Source organism: Odontesthes bonariensis, chromosome 1 (assembly GCF_027942865.1).
Source record: "Odontesthes bonariensis isolate fOdoBon6 chromosome 1, fOdoBon6.hap1, whole genome shotgun sequence".
Taxonomy (NCBI): Eukaryota; Metazoa; Chordata; class Actinopteri; order Atheriniformes; family Atherinopsidae; genus Odontesthes; species Odontesthes bonariensis.
Window position 1 is genome coordinate 24,861,295 of NC_134506.1, and position 14,790 is coordinate 24,876,084.

Here is a 14,790-nt window from a genome sequence, read left to right on the forward strand (position 1 = left end):
ATGGACCATTATAGAAAGTCTCAGCTCATTATTTAGCTGTCCATGTCTGAAACTCCTGTGTATTGGTTCACTCTTATTGCTTTAATAGCATCATTTTACACCACATCAGGTCGCTCTGTTGGTTAAAGAAACAAATGAAACAAAAACATAATAACCCACCTGCTCCCCACTAAAAGTCGAGGAGGTCAACAAGTACGTGCTCAATGTCATGGAGAATTTTGAAGCGAAACACTTTGTTGATTCCCTAAGGAGTTGTAGAGGCTAAAAACAGATTCAAAACAGTATGAGTATAAATTCAATTATTGGACTTAAAATCACGAGGCCAAAACAAAACTACAAATGAGTGCTGATGTTGGGTTGCTGGATACGATACGAAGATGAAGATAAGTTGATGATGGTTGCTGTATAAAAAACACAAATTCAGTTTGTTCATGATTACAAAACTACAAATGTTGCTACTTTGCTTCTACTCACATTAAAATATATAATGCAGGCGATATTACTGTCTTGTTTCCCCCCTTCCACATCTTTTAAAAATATAAATGTTTTTAATTCTCAGTCAGCTAAGTTTGTGTCAAGATTGCATTTTCGTCAAGGAATTAAAATGCAGTCATAATTGGAACTAGAACAAAATACATACAATCAAGATGTACACATGATGAAACCAACAGAAAGGTGGGGCTCATTTGCTGGGTGTCAGCAAGCCCTGAGGCTGATAATGAAGACGAGGAGATGGAAAAAGGAAGCAAAAGTAACATTTGTGTTAAAGTTGCACTCAATCTTGTGTAATTAATGCTGCTCTGCTATCCGTATCAATGATGCAGTCGTTTAAGCTGAATCGTGACCGCACAGCAATACATTATGCAACCTGAATGACTAAGATAATACAGTCCTAAACTGAAATTGGTAACGGCAGTTTAAAAAAGAAATTACTTGGAGACAATCTGTGGGTCTCAATGTGGATACGCTAAGTGTATACTTTCGACTTTCGAATTTTGCTGTCCGAACTCGATCATGGGGAGTTGTGCATTTACTGTAAATGTGCATTTGACACATTAAATGCCACATAGTTAAAATGTTTTTACCTCTAATGATACTTCTGAAAACTAGAGTACAGATAAATAAGCATAAACACCAAACACCACTGCAACATGTTGTGTTATTATCCAATTTAAAAAAAAAAAAAAAAAAAGCTCATAACCCCTGAGCATCAGCATCGCCATTTTCTACTACTGGCTGAAAATTGGTTGGTGTTTCCTGCCTTTTTTGTAACCAATATGGTGTCAATTAAAGGTCTGCAGCATTCCACACTCAACCTTTTTAACCAGCGGCGGGCCACGTAGCCTTGCTTGTCAGCGTGAATGTACTTAATCCAAGTTTTTAAGTGTGAAATTTGAGTCAAAGTTAACAGATTACAGAAAAAATAGCAAGCTTTCCACGACCCTGAAATGAATTAAGCAGATATTGAAAACGGATGCATGTGTGGATAGCAAGTGTTTTCTCAGCACATTTTCTCCAGCCTTTCCTCTTCAGGAATTTATGAAAGACTTAAAAATATACATTTTTCATTAAGCAGTCATGGTTAACAGAAGTAACATCTACCTAGTTTCATAGTTGGATTCAGCATTTGGCTGCTTTACCATTTTCTACAATTCTTTGTGTTCTTGGAAACATCTTTTTTCATGGACATACAGTAAGTATGAAGAAATATAATATTAGTACTACTTTCTTTGAAACATAATAGAAATCCTCACAACATATACAATATGTTGAAAATCCCCCCTTTTTATGTGTTTATTCTTGTTTATTCTTTTTTTTAACTATTGGGTATGCCGTGCTGACATGAAAGAAACATTTAACAGAAATATTGTGTTACTTTGAAAGTTATTGCAAAGTATTGCATGCTGCCACAAAGAAACACATTAAAGTTCATATGCACAAATAAAACAATCCATGCATAATTCACAATTTAACAAATAGCACATATTAGCAGAACAGAACCTCCTAATATTTCCTGTTTCTGTTTATCTTGTGTCTTGATGACGCTTTGGTTGAATTTTTCCCGACTGTCTGCCTCTGTTTAACATATCTGCTGTGTTTTCATTACTTTTAAAATCATTCCAAACATCTCTTGTGCCCACAGGCAAAGTTGCTCTTCCTTTGCCTTCATTTCTCGTTGCTGAAACCCACCGTCCTCAACCCTTTCTGCTTACGTACATGAGTGAGACTACTTGACTGCATCGAGCCCAGTTCTACTCTGTCCCTCCCTTCTTTGCATCTCTAACCCCATCAGCTTTCTGCTGTTTCTCTTTTTGATTAATTTGATAACTCACATTGATCACTCATTCTCCTTCCAGAAAAACCAAAAATAATGAAGAAATATAAAGTACCTCCATGTTGGATGTGTGTTCTTACTGAGACCTGTCATATTTATGCGTAATAAAAAAAAAATCTCTGGCTTTGTGATCTTGAACGTGCCTTTTTTTAAAAAAAATAAATCATTACAGAACATAGAGCAAACAGACTACGTGCACTTGACCACTACGAGGAATGAAGAATGGTCGGAACGTGTAGCCTCCTACATGGCACATTTCACAGAATCACATGTCCCTTCGCTATATGACAAGTCTGCCAAAAATTATTGGAGCAATGCACAGTTGATAATCCTGAATTGGACATTGTTTAAGGAACTCAAATGCAGTTCTGTCAGAACCACTCTAGTCAAAACGAGACGAGAAACAGAGATAAATTTCAGAAGCTTATTCTGAATGCATACAATTTGTGTTTGGCGGTATGGCTCTGTTCGGAGGAAGTTCCCGACTTTTCCATGAGCTCCATGGAAGCCAAGACAGGGAACAGCAGCATCCTCAGGTGGAGTGCCTTCCATTTGCTGTAAAGGCAACAAACCCCCTAGAACAGAGCAAGCAACAATGACAACAGTATGACATTGTTGGCAATGAGAAGTCGGTGGAGCAGGGGAGGTGGTGGGTGCAAGCAGAAAGCAAAAAGAGCAGTGACAGCAACCAAGTTTAAATGAAGCGCCCCAAATGCCAGCAACCAATTGCGAGCAGCAGCTGATTACCCATAAGCGCAGTTGGTTTGTGGACAGCCATAAGGGTTGGGTCAGCGTCAGCCAATAGGCAAAGGCGCGTTGACTACGTGGTCTGCCAGAACTATCGCGTTGCTCACATTTATCGAATTTTAATAGTATGGCTTTTTGATCATCTATCTAAATATTTCGAAACATCAGTCACTCACATGTTAACTAAATTGGGAATAATGCTCACTTTTTAAAAATAAATTTGAAAGGACTCTTTTTTAAAAGCAATTCCAGAGTGTATCTATCAGGATTAATAGCACATTGTACCTATGAGACTTTTGGCCCTTAGCTAATTTAGTTGCTTGTCACAGCTCTGAGAGCACAGTTATCCAAGAGTTAACAGTTTAATAATGCAATTGTGTTTGGGTTAAGTGTTGTGTGAAAAGAGGTAATAATCATTTTAGAGTTGACTAAGATTAAAGTTTGGCTTGCAGCCAGTCTCACCCTGTGTGGGCTGTTAAAGAAGCTAATTAAACCCATATGAAAGGCCCTCCTCTGGAGAAAGTGAGATTAAACATCCTAAAATGTACTCCGAAGAAAAACAGAACAACCACAAAGCATGCATGGTGCAATATGTAAAACATGATTATATTAAAATTTTAGTGATGGATGATCTTTCCGAAGATATTTAGATCACTCGAGACCAGCGTATATCCATATAACGGGAGAGAACAGGGCATAGACAATACAGCCTCTAAATAAGGCATTATCTGTCTTTATTTCACCAATACTTTAAGACGAATTAATGAATGAACGCGTACTATTGCACTGTAAGTTCATAGCTGCCGTGTTGTTGTTATTGGGGGCTATCGGGGGGCTTGTAGGAAGCTTTCTACACAGGCGTCTACTGGGATGACTTCATCGACATGCATCACAGCTCATTCACTCCGGTAAGGACGTACATCGTACTCAAAGTCGTCGTCCATGTTGTCAAAATCTGCTAAATATCCTGCCATGTTGCACAAAACCACAGTAGCAAACTTCGTGTGACGTTAGCCGATTGTCACAGAGCACGGAGTAAATAAGCTGTGCTGCAGCCAGTCGATGAAGTCATCACGCTAGAGTAGAAAGCTTTCTATAAACCCCCCGATAGCCCCAGATAACAACAACACGGCAGCTATGAGCTAACAGTGCAATAGTAAGTTTTCATTCATTAATTCGGCTTAAAGTATTGGAGAAATAAAAACAGATAATGCCTTATTTAGAGGCTGTATTGTCTCTGCCCTGTTCTCTCCCGTTATATGGATATACACGGATCTCGAGTGACCTAAATATCTTCCGAAGGACGCCGACTGTCACCAAACTGTTATCGAGTGTTTTATACCAGAAATAAGGTTCAGGTTTAAAAAAAACTTTTCTTTTAAGTTTAAAAAAAAAATTTGTTTACAAGTCGCTGCATGTGTTTCTTATCTGATCGAATCTTTTCAATTCATATTTGCGTAGAAGTTCGTTCAATATTTTTAGTTGTTCTTGATTTGAAATGTCTTTGGCTCCTGTCTCACATAATTACAGGACATCTGGCAAAGATACTACCTCCTTCATGGAGCATGTTTCATGTCTTCAGTGTGTGCATAATTCCCCAATTGCCTCTCTTTTAAGCAATCATTAAAAACTAAATGAAAGTATAGGCTGCTTTGGTTTGTACAGATTTAATAGAATGTGAAGTGAAGCGAGTGCACTGCTCAATTTTCTGGCTTCTAGTCTTTGATATGTGTATTAAGGCAAACACATGCATACACACACCAACCCACGCACACACACGTATGCTACAGCAGTTTCCTCTCTGCCTGGCTGGAATTTGTAAGCATTGAGCTCCAGCCAAGCTCCTGTTGCTGAGGGGGAACCAGCTGCACACTCATCCACTCATCCTGCTGATTTTCCTGCTTGTGGAACACTCCAGTGCACCGCTGTCCACCCCTGCCACAAGATAATATTTGGTACAACCCATTGGTGCTTCTCTTGCTGGTTTGTCACTGACTCAGTAGTATCACAGCAGTCAAACAACAGCCTCGTCATACACACACATACACGCACACACAGTTAAAACAACGTACACGCACACCAAGAGTGAGGACATAAGAAGAGTTAAAAGAGAGAAGCAAAGACATCCTTTGGCAATAGCACCTCCGCTCTCAGTCTTCTGGTTGTTTTGCATCCCTGATATGACCCTGTTCAGCCCAAGATGTGAGTATATACGAGCAAATCCCTGTATGTGTGTGAATGCGTGCGTTAGTGGATGTTTGCATTCTGCTCTGTATTTCTGCAAGATAGTATTTTTCACTGTGCCTCTCATTTCTTTGCTCCTTCCATTTTTGTCCCCCCTCTACAAGCCTTTCAGCCTGTAGTTACTCATCTCTGCACTTGGTCCTGAAACTCAGGCTCTTTTTCATGTGTGCAATTTTCTCTAATATTCTCCATAGCTACAAATGCATGTATTCACATGGATGTTTGGAAAAGATGCTGAGAAATATATAGGAAACATTGAGATGCAGTCAGGTGTTGCAGAAAGATTTGCCTTCACATCACAACAGTGAGATACTTGATCAAAGCTTAACTTGTTCTAAAATTAGAAAGAACGGTACCTGGTCTCTGAGCATAAATGTTTGTGAGACTGAAATGTCTGTAGGCTTAATAATGTTATAATCCCAGTCTCTGGTGATAGATTATTCATATATATTGTGTTCCTTTTTTCTCCCCTGTCAATCGAATGGAAGCTTTTATAATCAGCTTTCAATAAGAATATTTTACCAGGCATTCAGGCAGAGCAGCTACATTTACCTACAACGTCCACACTAGAGCCAAAACCACAGTCTGTTCAGATCAAAGGCTTTGGGCGAGTTCAATGCAGGTTGATGGACTTTACAGTAAAAATTAGACTCCTTTTGAGCGCTTTCGCTGTGATTTTGTTGGATGTGCTTTATGGGTATAACTGAGGTCAACCCACTACTGAATGTGTTTAACTGTAATGCAAAAGCTTTCATTTGCCTCCTGTTCACTGCATCTCTTGCAGCCTATCTGATTTTTATAGTGGCCACTTGGTGCTTAAGCCTGAACTGAGGTCAATAGCATTGCGGGAAGATGTAGAGAGCAGGTCATGTCAGCAAGAGGCATGCTTTCCAACAAACCAGCTTGAAATGTAGGATACTCGACTGTGGATGAATTAAAAAACCTTGTGGCAAGTGAAGACATGAAGGAATAGCCTGTTCTCATCCATAAGCAACACAAGAAGGATGTGACAAAAGTGATAACAGACCATAGTTTTCTATTGCTGCCTGACACCAAATGGAATTTTAACGTGATTAATTTACTCTGAATAGAATGATCTCGATGCTTTAGCTGTACCAAAACCAATACGAGAAAAAAGTCCAGTTATAGGGAGTGATGGTAAAATGCATTATAAAAAAACAGAACAATTAAAGTTAAATACATTTTTCAGTACCAGTTTCAAAGATCATTGCAAAGACATTCAGTTAGATTTTCTTCATGATATAGCTCAATGATTCAGTCTTTTGGGGCGGGGTGGTTAACAGAAGAACAGTGAGCAGAATTACAAAGCAAAACCTTGTTTTTTGCTTTTTAAATCGATGTCAGTCACTAGCTCTGGCATATGGGACCTGTGTTGAAATAATGGGATTTAGATTTTTGAACGGAATTCAATTAATGCAATATATCAAATGTTTAAAGATGTGATTCAACACACTGCATAAAAATCGAAGAAATAGGCAGAAAGTACAGCCAATTTAGGACTGTTTATTTGATCTTGCCATTATCCCTTCTCCCACACGTCAGTGGCTTCCAACTGTGTGTGTGTGCAATTCTACAGATTATTAGGTGGTGAACTAAAAAAGGCTGTGATGATAAAAAAGGATAACTGTGTACAATCCCCCCCCCCCCCCCCTAACACATATATTGCCATGTTAATTAGTTGCTGTCTGGGTGCTTATTTTCTGACCGTATCCGCCAATTAAACTGTGTTTTCAGTGCAAGTGTGGTTCAGATTCCAGCAAGGAAGGTATAAAGAGACCAGGGTCTTCGAGGGGAATCCAGCCAGTGCGTTTGTCCTTCCTTTGCTTCCTCTGGAGTTTTTTTCTGTATTGTTGCTGTTTTGTAATTTTGTTTCCAGGTAGTGTGATTAAGCCATCTCTCACTCTGGCTCTGTATGAAGCGACAGCCTGGCACACAGCCTGGTACAAAGCACAGTGACAGACTGCAGAAGCTCAGGCTTTATAACTCATTATGGCTGATTGCATGTGACCTTCATGTGTCATTTGCTCTTATTTTACAAACTGACCTTGTAAGTCAGATTGATCTAATGTTTGATGTCTGCATCGCTTTGTCGACCTTTGAATGGGATCTCTTGCGCTTCTTCCTTCTCAGCAGAAGTGAGAATTATGACTCATGAAACCATGTTAATATGGCTATCACTTCACATAAATATCAGCGTAATGAATTGGGAAAAAAAATATTAATAAATTACAAGCCAGGTGTCAATTCTCTGCATATACAGAAGTGCTGTCATTTTGAACCAGAGCCATTTGAGATAGAGGGATAGCTTTTTCTACTGTATTGATCACAGGAGGGCATAAACACAATATGCTATAATCATTTGTTCTGATTTATCTATGTTTGTGTTCAAAGTTTTTCTTCTCCTTTGTTTAAAGTTTTAGACAAAAAAAAAATAGCAAGTAAAACAGGAGGGGCCGGTGGTGTAAGACACCTGCAGCGCTTTCAACCAAACGCTGTTGTGAGATGTGAGACTGAGAGCAAAGTATGACAACTTTCAGTCAATAACACAAAGTCAATAACACTTTACGAAAACGCTTTTGTCACTTGGTAAGGTCTGAAAATGATCCTGGTTAGGGCTAAAAAACAATGTATCTGCCATCCTCATGGATGCCTTTTTAAAAAATGTTTTCACCTTGGCCTGCAGTTGTTCTCTCAACCACTAGAGGCCGCATATTCATAGAATGTAATTGTATGTCATATCCGTCTGCATGAGAAAATTGGCACGTTTTCTAGTCTCCTAGAATATTATTAGTTGTCCCATAGTCTGTATTTATTCCAAAAAAAAAAAAAAAAAAACATCATTCATTGTTATTGCATTCATTCCCTCACTGTATGGTGAAAGTTTTTCCAGTAAATCTTTGATAACAGTGGTATACACACATGGCCTGTGTGTTACAGTAGCCAAGCCGAGTGGAGACACCCCCCCCCCATCACTACAGAAGTGATGTCTTTCAGTGAAAAAAGAGAAGAGTTCTGAGACACAATGATTTCTTATCTTTAACCAGAAGAGAAATTTCTACAAAAATGAATCTGTATGTGTGTGTAGAATTATTTGTGGAGTCTGTACTGGTGAAGCAAACTGTGGCGTGTAGAATTCTGTTTACCAAAAGGCTCTCTGATTACCTCCTGAGGTTTTTGCTCTTGTTGAGAGAGACAACTGTGCTCAGCAGCAGCCTTGTCTCTCATCCTGTGTAATGGCTTCATCATGCAGTCAATCATGCAGTCTTCATGTTGCTCAGCAAACGCGTCATAACAGTGAATTGACAATAAAAAGATAAACTAAAGCTGAGTTTAGTTTCCCTTTTTTTTGTGCAAAAAACTGCACAGAAAGTACTGCTGCTCCAAAGGATAAGATGAACAGAACTATCGGAGGGATGACTGAAGAAAAAACATTTTCTTCTGATTTTAAACAGTTTGTTCACCAACAGTATCCACAAACAGAAATTCCAGTATTGGTACCTTAAATACAAGCACTTCAGTGCATTTTGGAGTATTTAAAACACTATTATGTATAGTATGTTTTCCTCATACTATATCTAGTATATAGTAGTAGTTTACAGAGTATGCATGAGTAAATGGCTCAGAGAAGTAATAGTTAAGGAGTCCGCAGCAGGGGCCAGTTGCCAACCAGCAGAGACACTATTGGCTGCAGAGAAGCCATCCATCGGAACACTGTTTGACTGCAAACTGTCAGGAAATTATCTCTTCTGTGGGAGGCAAAGGCGCATGCACACTTCTTAAATTTCCTTTCACACATTCAGACCCATACTTAATTAATTGTAGCTTCCAGCTATTTGACAGTCTCGCTATGAGAGTGCATGTGCAGCTGGCCCAGTCACACTCCATTCACCACCCATCTGTCCGTGTCAGGACAGACTCTTCTCCTCTTTTCTTCTTCCCTTCTGCCCTTTTCTTTCCTATGCAGTTTTCCTTGGTGAATTAATGCCGCACAACCACAGTGCAAGCACTAAACTGTTGGCATACATTATAATTAAGGTGATTTATGGTTAACTGGCTGGATGAAACATGTGTATGCAAGACAAAGGCAAGAGTCAAGGCTATGAGCTTTAGCTATTGAGACATAACTGCACAAAGTTTCTGATGTAACCTTGATTGATGAGAGACAAAAATGAAGGTGACCAGCTAGTTTTAAGAGGCAAATTAAAAGGAGAAAAAACCTGAAAGGTGAAGGAAGATGGGCTAAAAACAGCTGCTGTCAGTCTTGGCCTTAAATCATTATCACATCAATTGACGACAGCAAGTAGCGTATCTGTATTTCAGCTCAAATAAACTCAGTGTAATGTAAACACTGTACAATATGCAGATAAATTAGCCATCTGAACATTCTTCTCATTGTGTGTTGTCCATTTCTGATGTCTATGCTAAGTTAATTGGTTGCTTTTTCGTGCAGACATGAACATGAGTGGAGAGCTGAAGTCAAGCCGCTCTAGGGCACCCAGTAAGAGAGCCAGCAACACCACTTATGGGTGAGTATGACCCCACCAACCCCATACACAGACACACACAAACACTCCTCTACCCCCACACACTCTGAGATAATCATGTGCTCAAATATTTGCTGCAAACCTTTATCTGTTACTCAATGGTTGCATCTCAGTTTTCCAATAAATTGTTGTTAGCTTCGTACCTGCTGTGCATAAAAGCTGCTATTGATTTCAGCCAGAGGTGCAGTCACTCAGTGTTTCAATCTGTCTGTTGATGTATTGCACACATATGATTGGAGCTGATTGCTGTTTATTGCAGGCGGGTCAATACAATGCTACAGAGTTACTTTGACTGTGTATGGCTGAGAAAGGGAACAGAGGGCAGCAGAAGAGTTAACCGTGTGTGGGCTTGTTTGAGTTTGTTTATGCCTTCATTACTCTTAACTCCAGGCTTCTACTTTAACTGAATCTCTTAGTCTTTTGGCCTGAGTTCCTCTAATGAGCACAAACCACAAAGTACTATGTGTCAGTGTCAAGTTGGAGTGGATTCTCATTCTGTTGCTCTTACAGCACTGATTCTAAAAGGAAAAATGTGTCTTGCAGGACTTCTGGAAGTCCAAATATTGTTTTTCATTCGGCATAGTAGCAGATCATTTTTTTTTAGGTTCCTAAACATATATGTTAACTTTAACTTAGAGAACATACAATGAACAGGTTAGAATGGAGATGGTGGAGAAGCGGGAGACATTCTCATTAAAGCAACTAAGTTAGATAATTTAAAGCTCCTTTACCGAACATCGACAAATACAAAACTACTCCAAATTAGAAAAAACAATGAATATTAACAGATGTAAACATATTGAGGTCAGCTTATTCATATCAAGTGTTAACAGTAAATCTCATTAGTATTCATGATCATTCTGCTCCATATTTGTTGGTAGATCCACACATGTCTTTCAAAACACTCAATCTCTCTGCTTATGGTCCTTCCTTTGCTCCCTCTGACCTTAACTTAAAAGATTTTTCCTCCATTCTACCTTTTACTTATTCAACAACGCGCATTAATGAATTAATGAGGTTAGTCATACAACACACATGAATACATGCAATGGCTAGCCACCGACAAAAAACACCTGAGGTATCAGTCCTGCAATGGCCTGATGTAACCCTCATGATTTTTAACAGAGGTGACAAGAGGACAATAGAACCTGTTCAGCCTGTGAGCACAGAAAAGAGAGTCTACAGCAGTACCTGCAGCTCTGTGAAGAGTCACAGGCATGCTTTGAGCTGAATCCTAACATTTAAACAGGTTCTCAGTGAAAAAGTTTACATGTTGATGTTAAACAGGTATAGTGTTACCATCACCACTGCCTATCGGTAAGCTAAAGTTTTGTAATAAGCATAAGGCCTGCTGCTTATTCTTGTTACCATTGATTTTGCAGGTATTTGTTGATAATCCAAAGGATGACATTTTGACTCGATGCTGGAATGAGATGGATCAGTGCAATACAACTAGTCCAGAGGAGAACACTGATGTGTAAAGCAAATCCATTAGTTTTAAAAGAAATTTCAATATGACTGAAGGACGATTGAGCATACATCTCATAGGAAAAGTCAGGGGATGACCAGAGATGTGCATTTCCATCAATTAGGACCATTTGTAGTATTATGCTGGAATGTATATCTTTCTCCTCCTGGATAATCTGTGTCTTTCCCAGACATGCCTAAGCCTAAAGCATTAGAATTTATGGAGAGAGTTTATAGTAATTGTCTAATGACAGCAGCTTGGTCTTGGAAATACATAAAATGAGTACATCTTCTTCATTCTGTATTATGTGATTTGAATAAGCATCTAGATAGATGATCATCAAACTGCTTTTCTAACACTCATTAGACTTTTTTACAGTGGTGATGCCACATTTATTTATTCCAACTCTATTGACTGTAGTGTGTAAAGAAGTTGAGCTCATTCCATTTTATGTCCACCAGACCAGCCTTTTTGGCCAGCCAAGTGGAACCTCTGACAGCGGCGACAGCCTCTGCTGGGTCATGAGTTGGGTCATGATTGGTCATTTTCAAGGAGACAACAGGTTGCTTAAAAGATACATTTTCTTAAGCATAAACTAGGGTTTTGTTGCGTAAAACTAAACAAGTAGATTGTTGCTTAACCCTCAAACATCCCCACTTTTAGCACCCTGCATGACATTGTTTTCTTAAAACAGCCCCTGGATTTCTCACCATTATTGTCCTTACATGTAAGATCCGATTTAGGTCCCCACAGGATCCCAATCCTAATGCAGCCCTCTTATGTAAATCCTCCAAACATTACATTACATTACATTACGGTCATTTTGCAGACGCTTTTAACCAAAGCGACTTACAATAAGTGCGTTCAACATCGGTAGGCAAAAGAACTTCAGGTCACAAGAAATCATAAGTGCATTTCCTTCTAATATCAAACAGCTAAGAGCAAAACTAGTGCTAGAGTAAGTGCGATAACCAACCAGCCTCTCACCAACTGCACACCAGTCACAGCGGGGTGGGGATGCAAACCCTGGTTCGGGTAGGGGAAGAAATAAAAGAGGTAAGAAAAGCAGGACTGGGATTCAAACCCGGGTTCGAACATGGGGCTTATACTTTGCAATCAAATGCAACAGTGATAAAGAACTGTTCATACCGTTGCTATTTATATAATTAATTCTTCAGACACCCCAGCATAGGTTTAACATTATGTTACAATTAGGGTATTTTCATTAAAATACATAAACATGAAAAATGGTTATAAAAAAAATCTCTAAGTGTGTAACCCATAACTGAATGAGTGGAAACAAAGCAACAACGTTTTTTTTTTTTTCTGTCGTCTGTCTGACAGGCTCACTTCGTGTTCGAACTGTTGTGTCCTGCTTTAATCTTCATCTATCTGCTCGTTAGGTACAGAAGCCACTGTCACTGCAGGACCCGCTATTCATTTTTTGACCACCTTTAAGATTTATGTCAGTTCAAGGGACCCCATTCTACCTCCAAATGTTTTTTTCTTTCCTTCAGTTCAGTGAAGAAATCCATGTGTTAACCATTGCATGAGAAAATTTGCGTCCACAAAGACAAATCAACTTACTGATGTTTTTACTGCCATTGATTTTGTGGTGATAGGCCATAATCTCAACATATTAGCCTACTTGTTACCTACTAATAGAGTGCTTGGCAGATTGTGTTTATTTCACATTTTTCTGTGAGATCGGGTTAAAGGATAAATGAGACGTGGTGTTTGGTGAACAGGCTGGAGAGGAAGAATATGAATATGAATATGCATATGAAATGTATAAGTATTGATGAGCATCTACTGACAAACCTTTAGAAATAAATCAGATTTTAGGAATGGACAGATGTTAGAAACTATGCTGATTTCATGGTGCACACACCAGTTGTTTTTTTCCTCTTGACCCCTTTACAGTCTGATCAAAGTTTGTTGGCAGTCCATGCACTTGTTGTCCAGACACACCAACAATGAAAATTCTAACATCTCATTTAGTAAGTAAAGGTGATTAAGTGCTTTCGTGTTTGTTGGAAGTCATCATAGCTCTCCACTGCACACCAAATAAATTGGGATTTTTAAGAAAAACTTGAACAATTATTGTAACATGATCTAAGATCCCATCTACATGATTGCTTCCCAGAATCAGAGCCCACTAAAGAGCAACAGCCACAAATGTAAATCATGTCGAGGCAGATATCAAAAATCTCTTTGTCCCGACTCCAATCATACTACTCTGCACGCTGGCAGCGGAGTTGCCCGTCTGCTCCCTCCTCCCACTGTCCTTATAGAGCTGGCCAACAACCACTTCTGTCTGTGGCCTAGATTAGCTCACAAACAGCCTTTCAAGCTGTAGTCTAAGACACTAAAACAGTGTTATCTGCTCATCCAACTCCACGGAGGCTTTCTGAACCGATGTCACCGCTAAAAAGTTAGATTTACAAACTCAAAATGAGATTTTGCGAAGATTCTGTTGTTAAAGGGGAACTCCGGGGCATTTGAAGCGCAATCCCATTGCTAGAGGTTGTCAAATACTGACAGTAGGACACCGACTGGTGCAAATCCGCGCTCCCTGTGAGGCGATTGCGCTGTTTGCGCAGCCTGTCATGCGAGGTTAATACGTGGTGACCAAGGGGCAAATTCTAAACTTTCCACGTAAAACAACAACTTGCACACTGCAGAAACGTCACACCACTTTATAAACCATCCGACAATAAAGTCACAAGCCTTACCATCAAAACCATATGCATGGTTCTCACATTACTGGCATGGGGACGTTACAAAACAACTTTATAAACAGCATGTAACTCACCGGTTGTTGGTAGGCGCGCGCATGTGAAAGCCCAAAACAGTCAATGGGCGATACTCCCATATACAAAACAATTATCTTCTCTTGAAAAACTGCATTCAAGTATTTAAAACATTACAACAATATTACTGGGCATGTATTGTTGTAATGTTTTAAATACTTGAACGCAGTTTTTCAAGAGAAGATAATTGTTTTGTATATGGGAGTATCGCCCATAGACTGTTTTGGGCTTTCACATGCGCGCGCATACCAACAACCGGTGAGTTACATGCTGTTTATAAAGTTGTTTTGTAACGTCCCCATGCCAGTAATGTAAGAACCATGCATATGGTTTTGATGGTAAGGCTTGTGACTTTATTGTCGGATGGTTTATAAAGTGGTGTGACATTTCTGCAGTGTGCAAGTTGTTGTTTTACGTGGAAGGTTTATTATTGCCCATTGGCCACCACATATTTGGCTAGCATGACAGGCTGCGCAAATAGCGCAATCGCCGCACAGGGAGCGCCGATTTGCACCAGTCTGTGTCCTACTGTCAGTATTTGACAACCTCTAGCAATGGATTGCGCTTCAAATGCCCCGGAGTTCCCCTTTAAATCCCCCAAATAGCTTTAATTTTAAC

The 14,790-nt window shown here is 39.4% G+C and overlaps 1 protein-coding gene across 1 annotated transcript in view; it reads left to right on the forward strand.

The window, feature by feature from the left end:
* LOC142377581 (C-type lectin domain family 18 member A-like) overlaps window positions 1–14,790 on the forward strand; it is an 89,376-nt gene that overhangs the window by 42,240 nt on the left and 32,346 nt on the right. Inside the window, exon 12 of the mRNA XM_075461836.1 lies at window positions 9,798–9,873. Coding sequence (XP_075317951.1) covers window positions 9,798–9,873 — 76 coding nt within the window. The remainder of the gene's footprint in view (window positions 1–9,797; window positions 9,874–14,790) is intronic.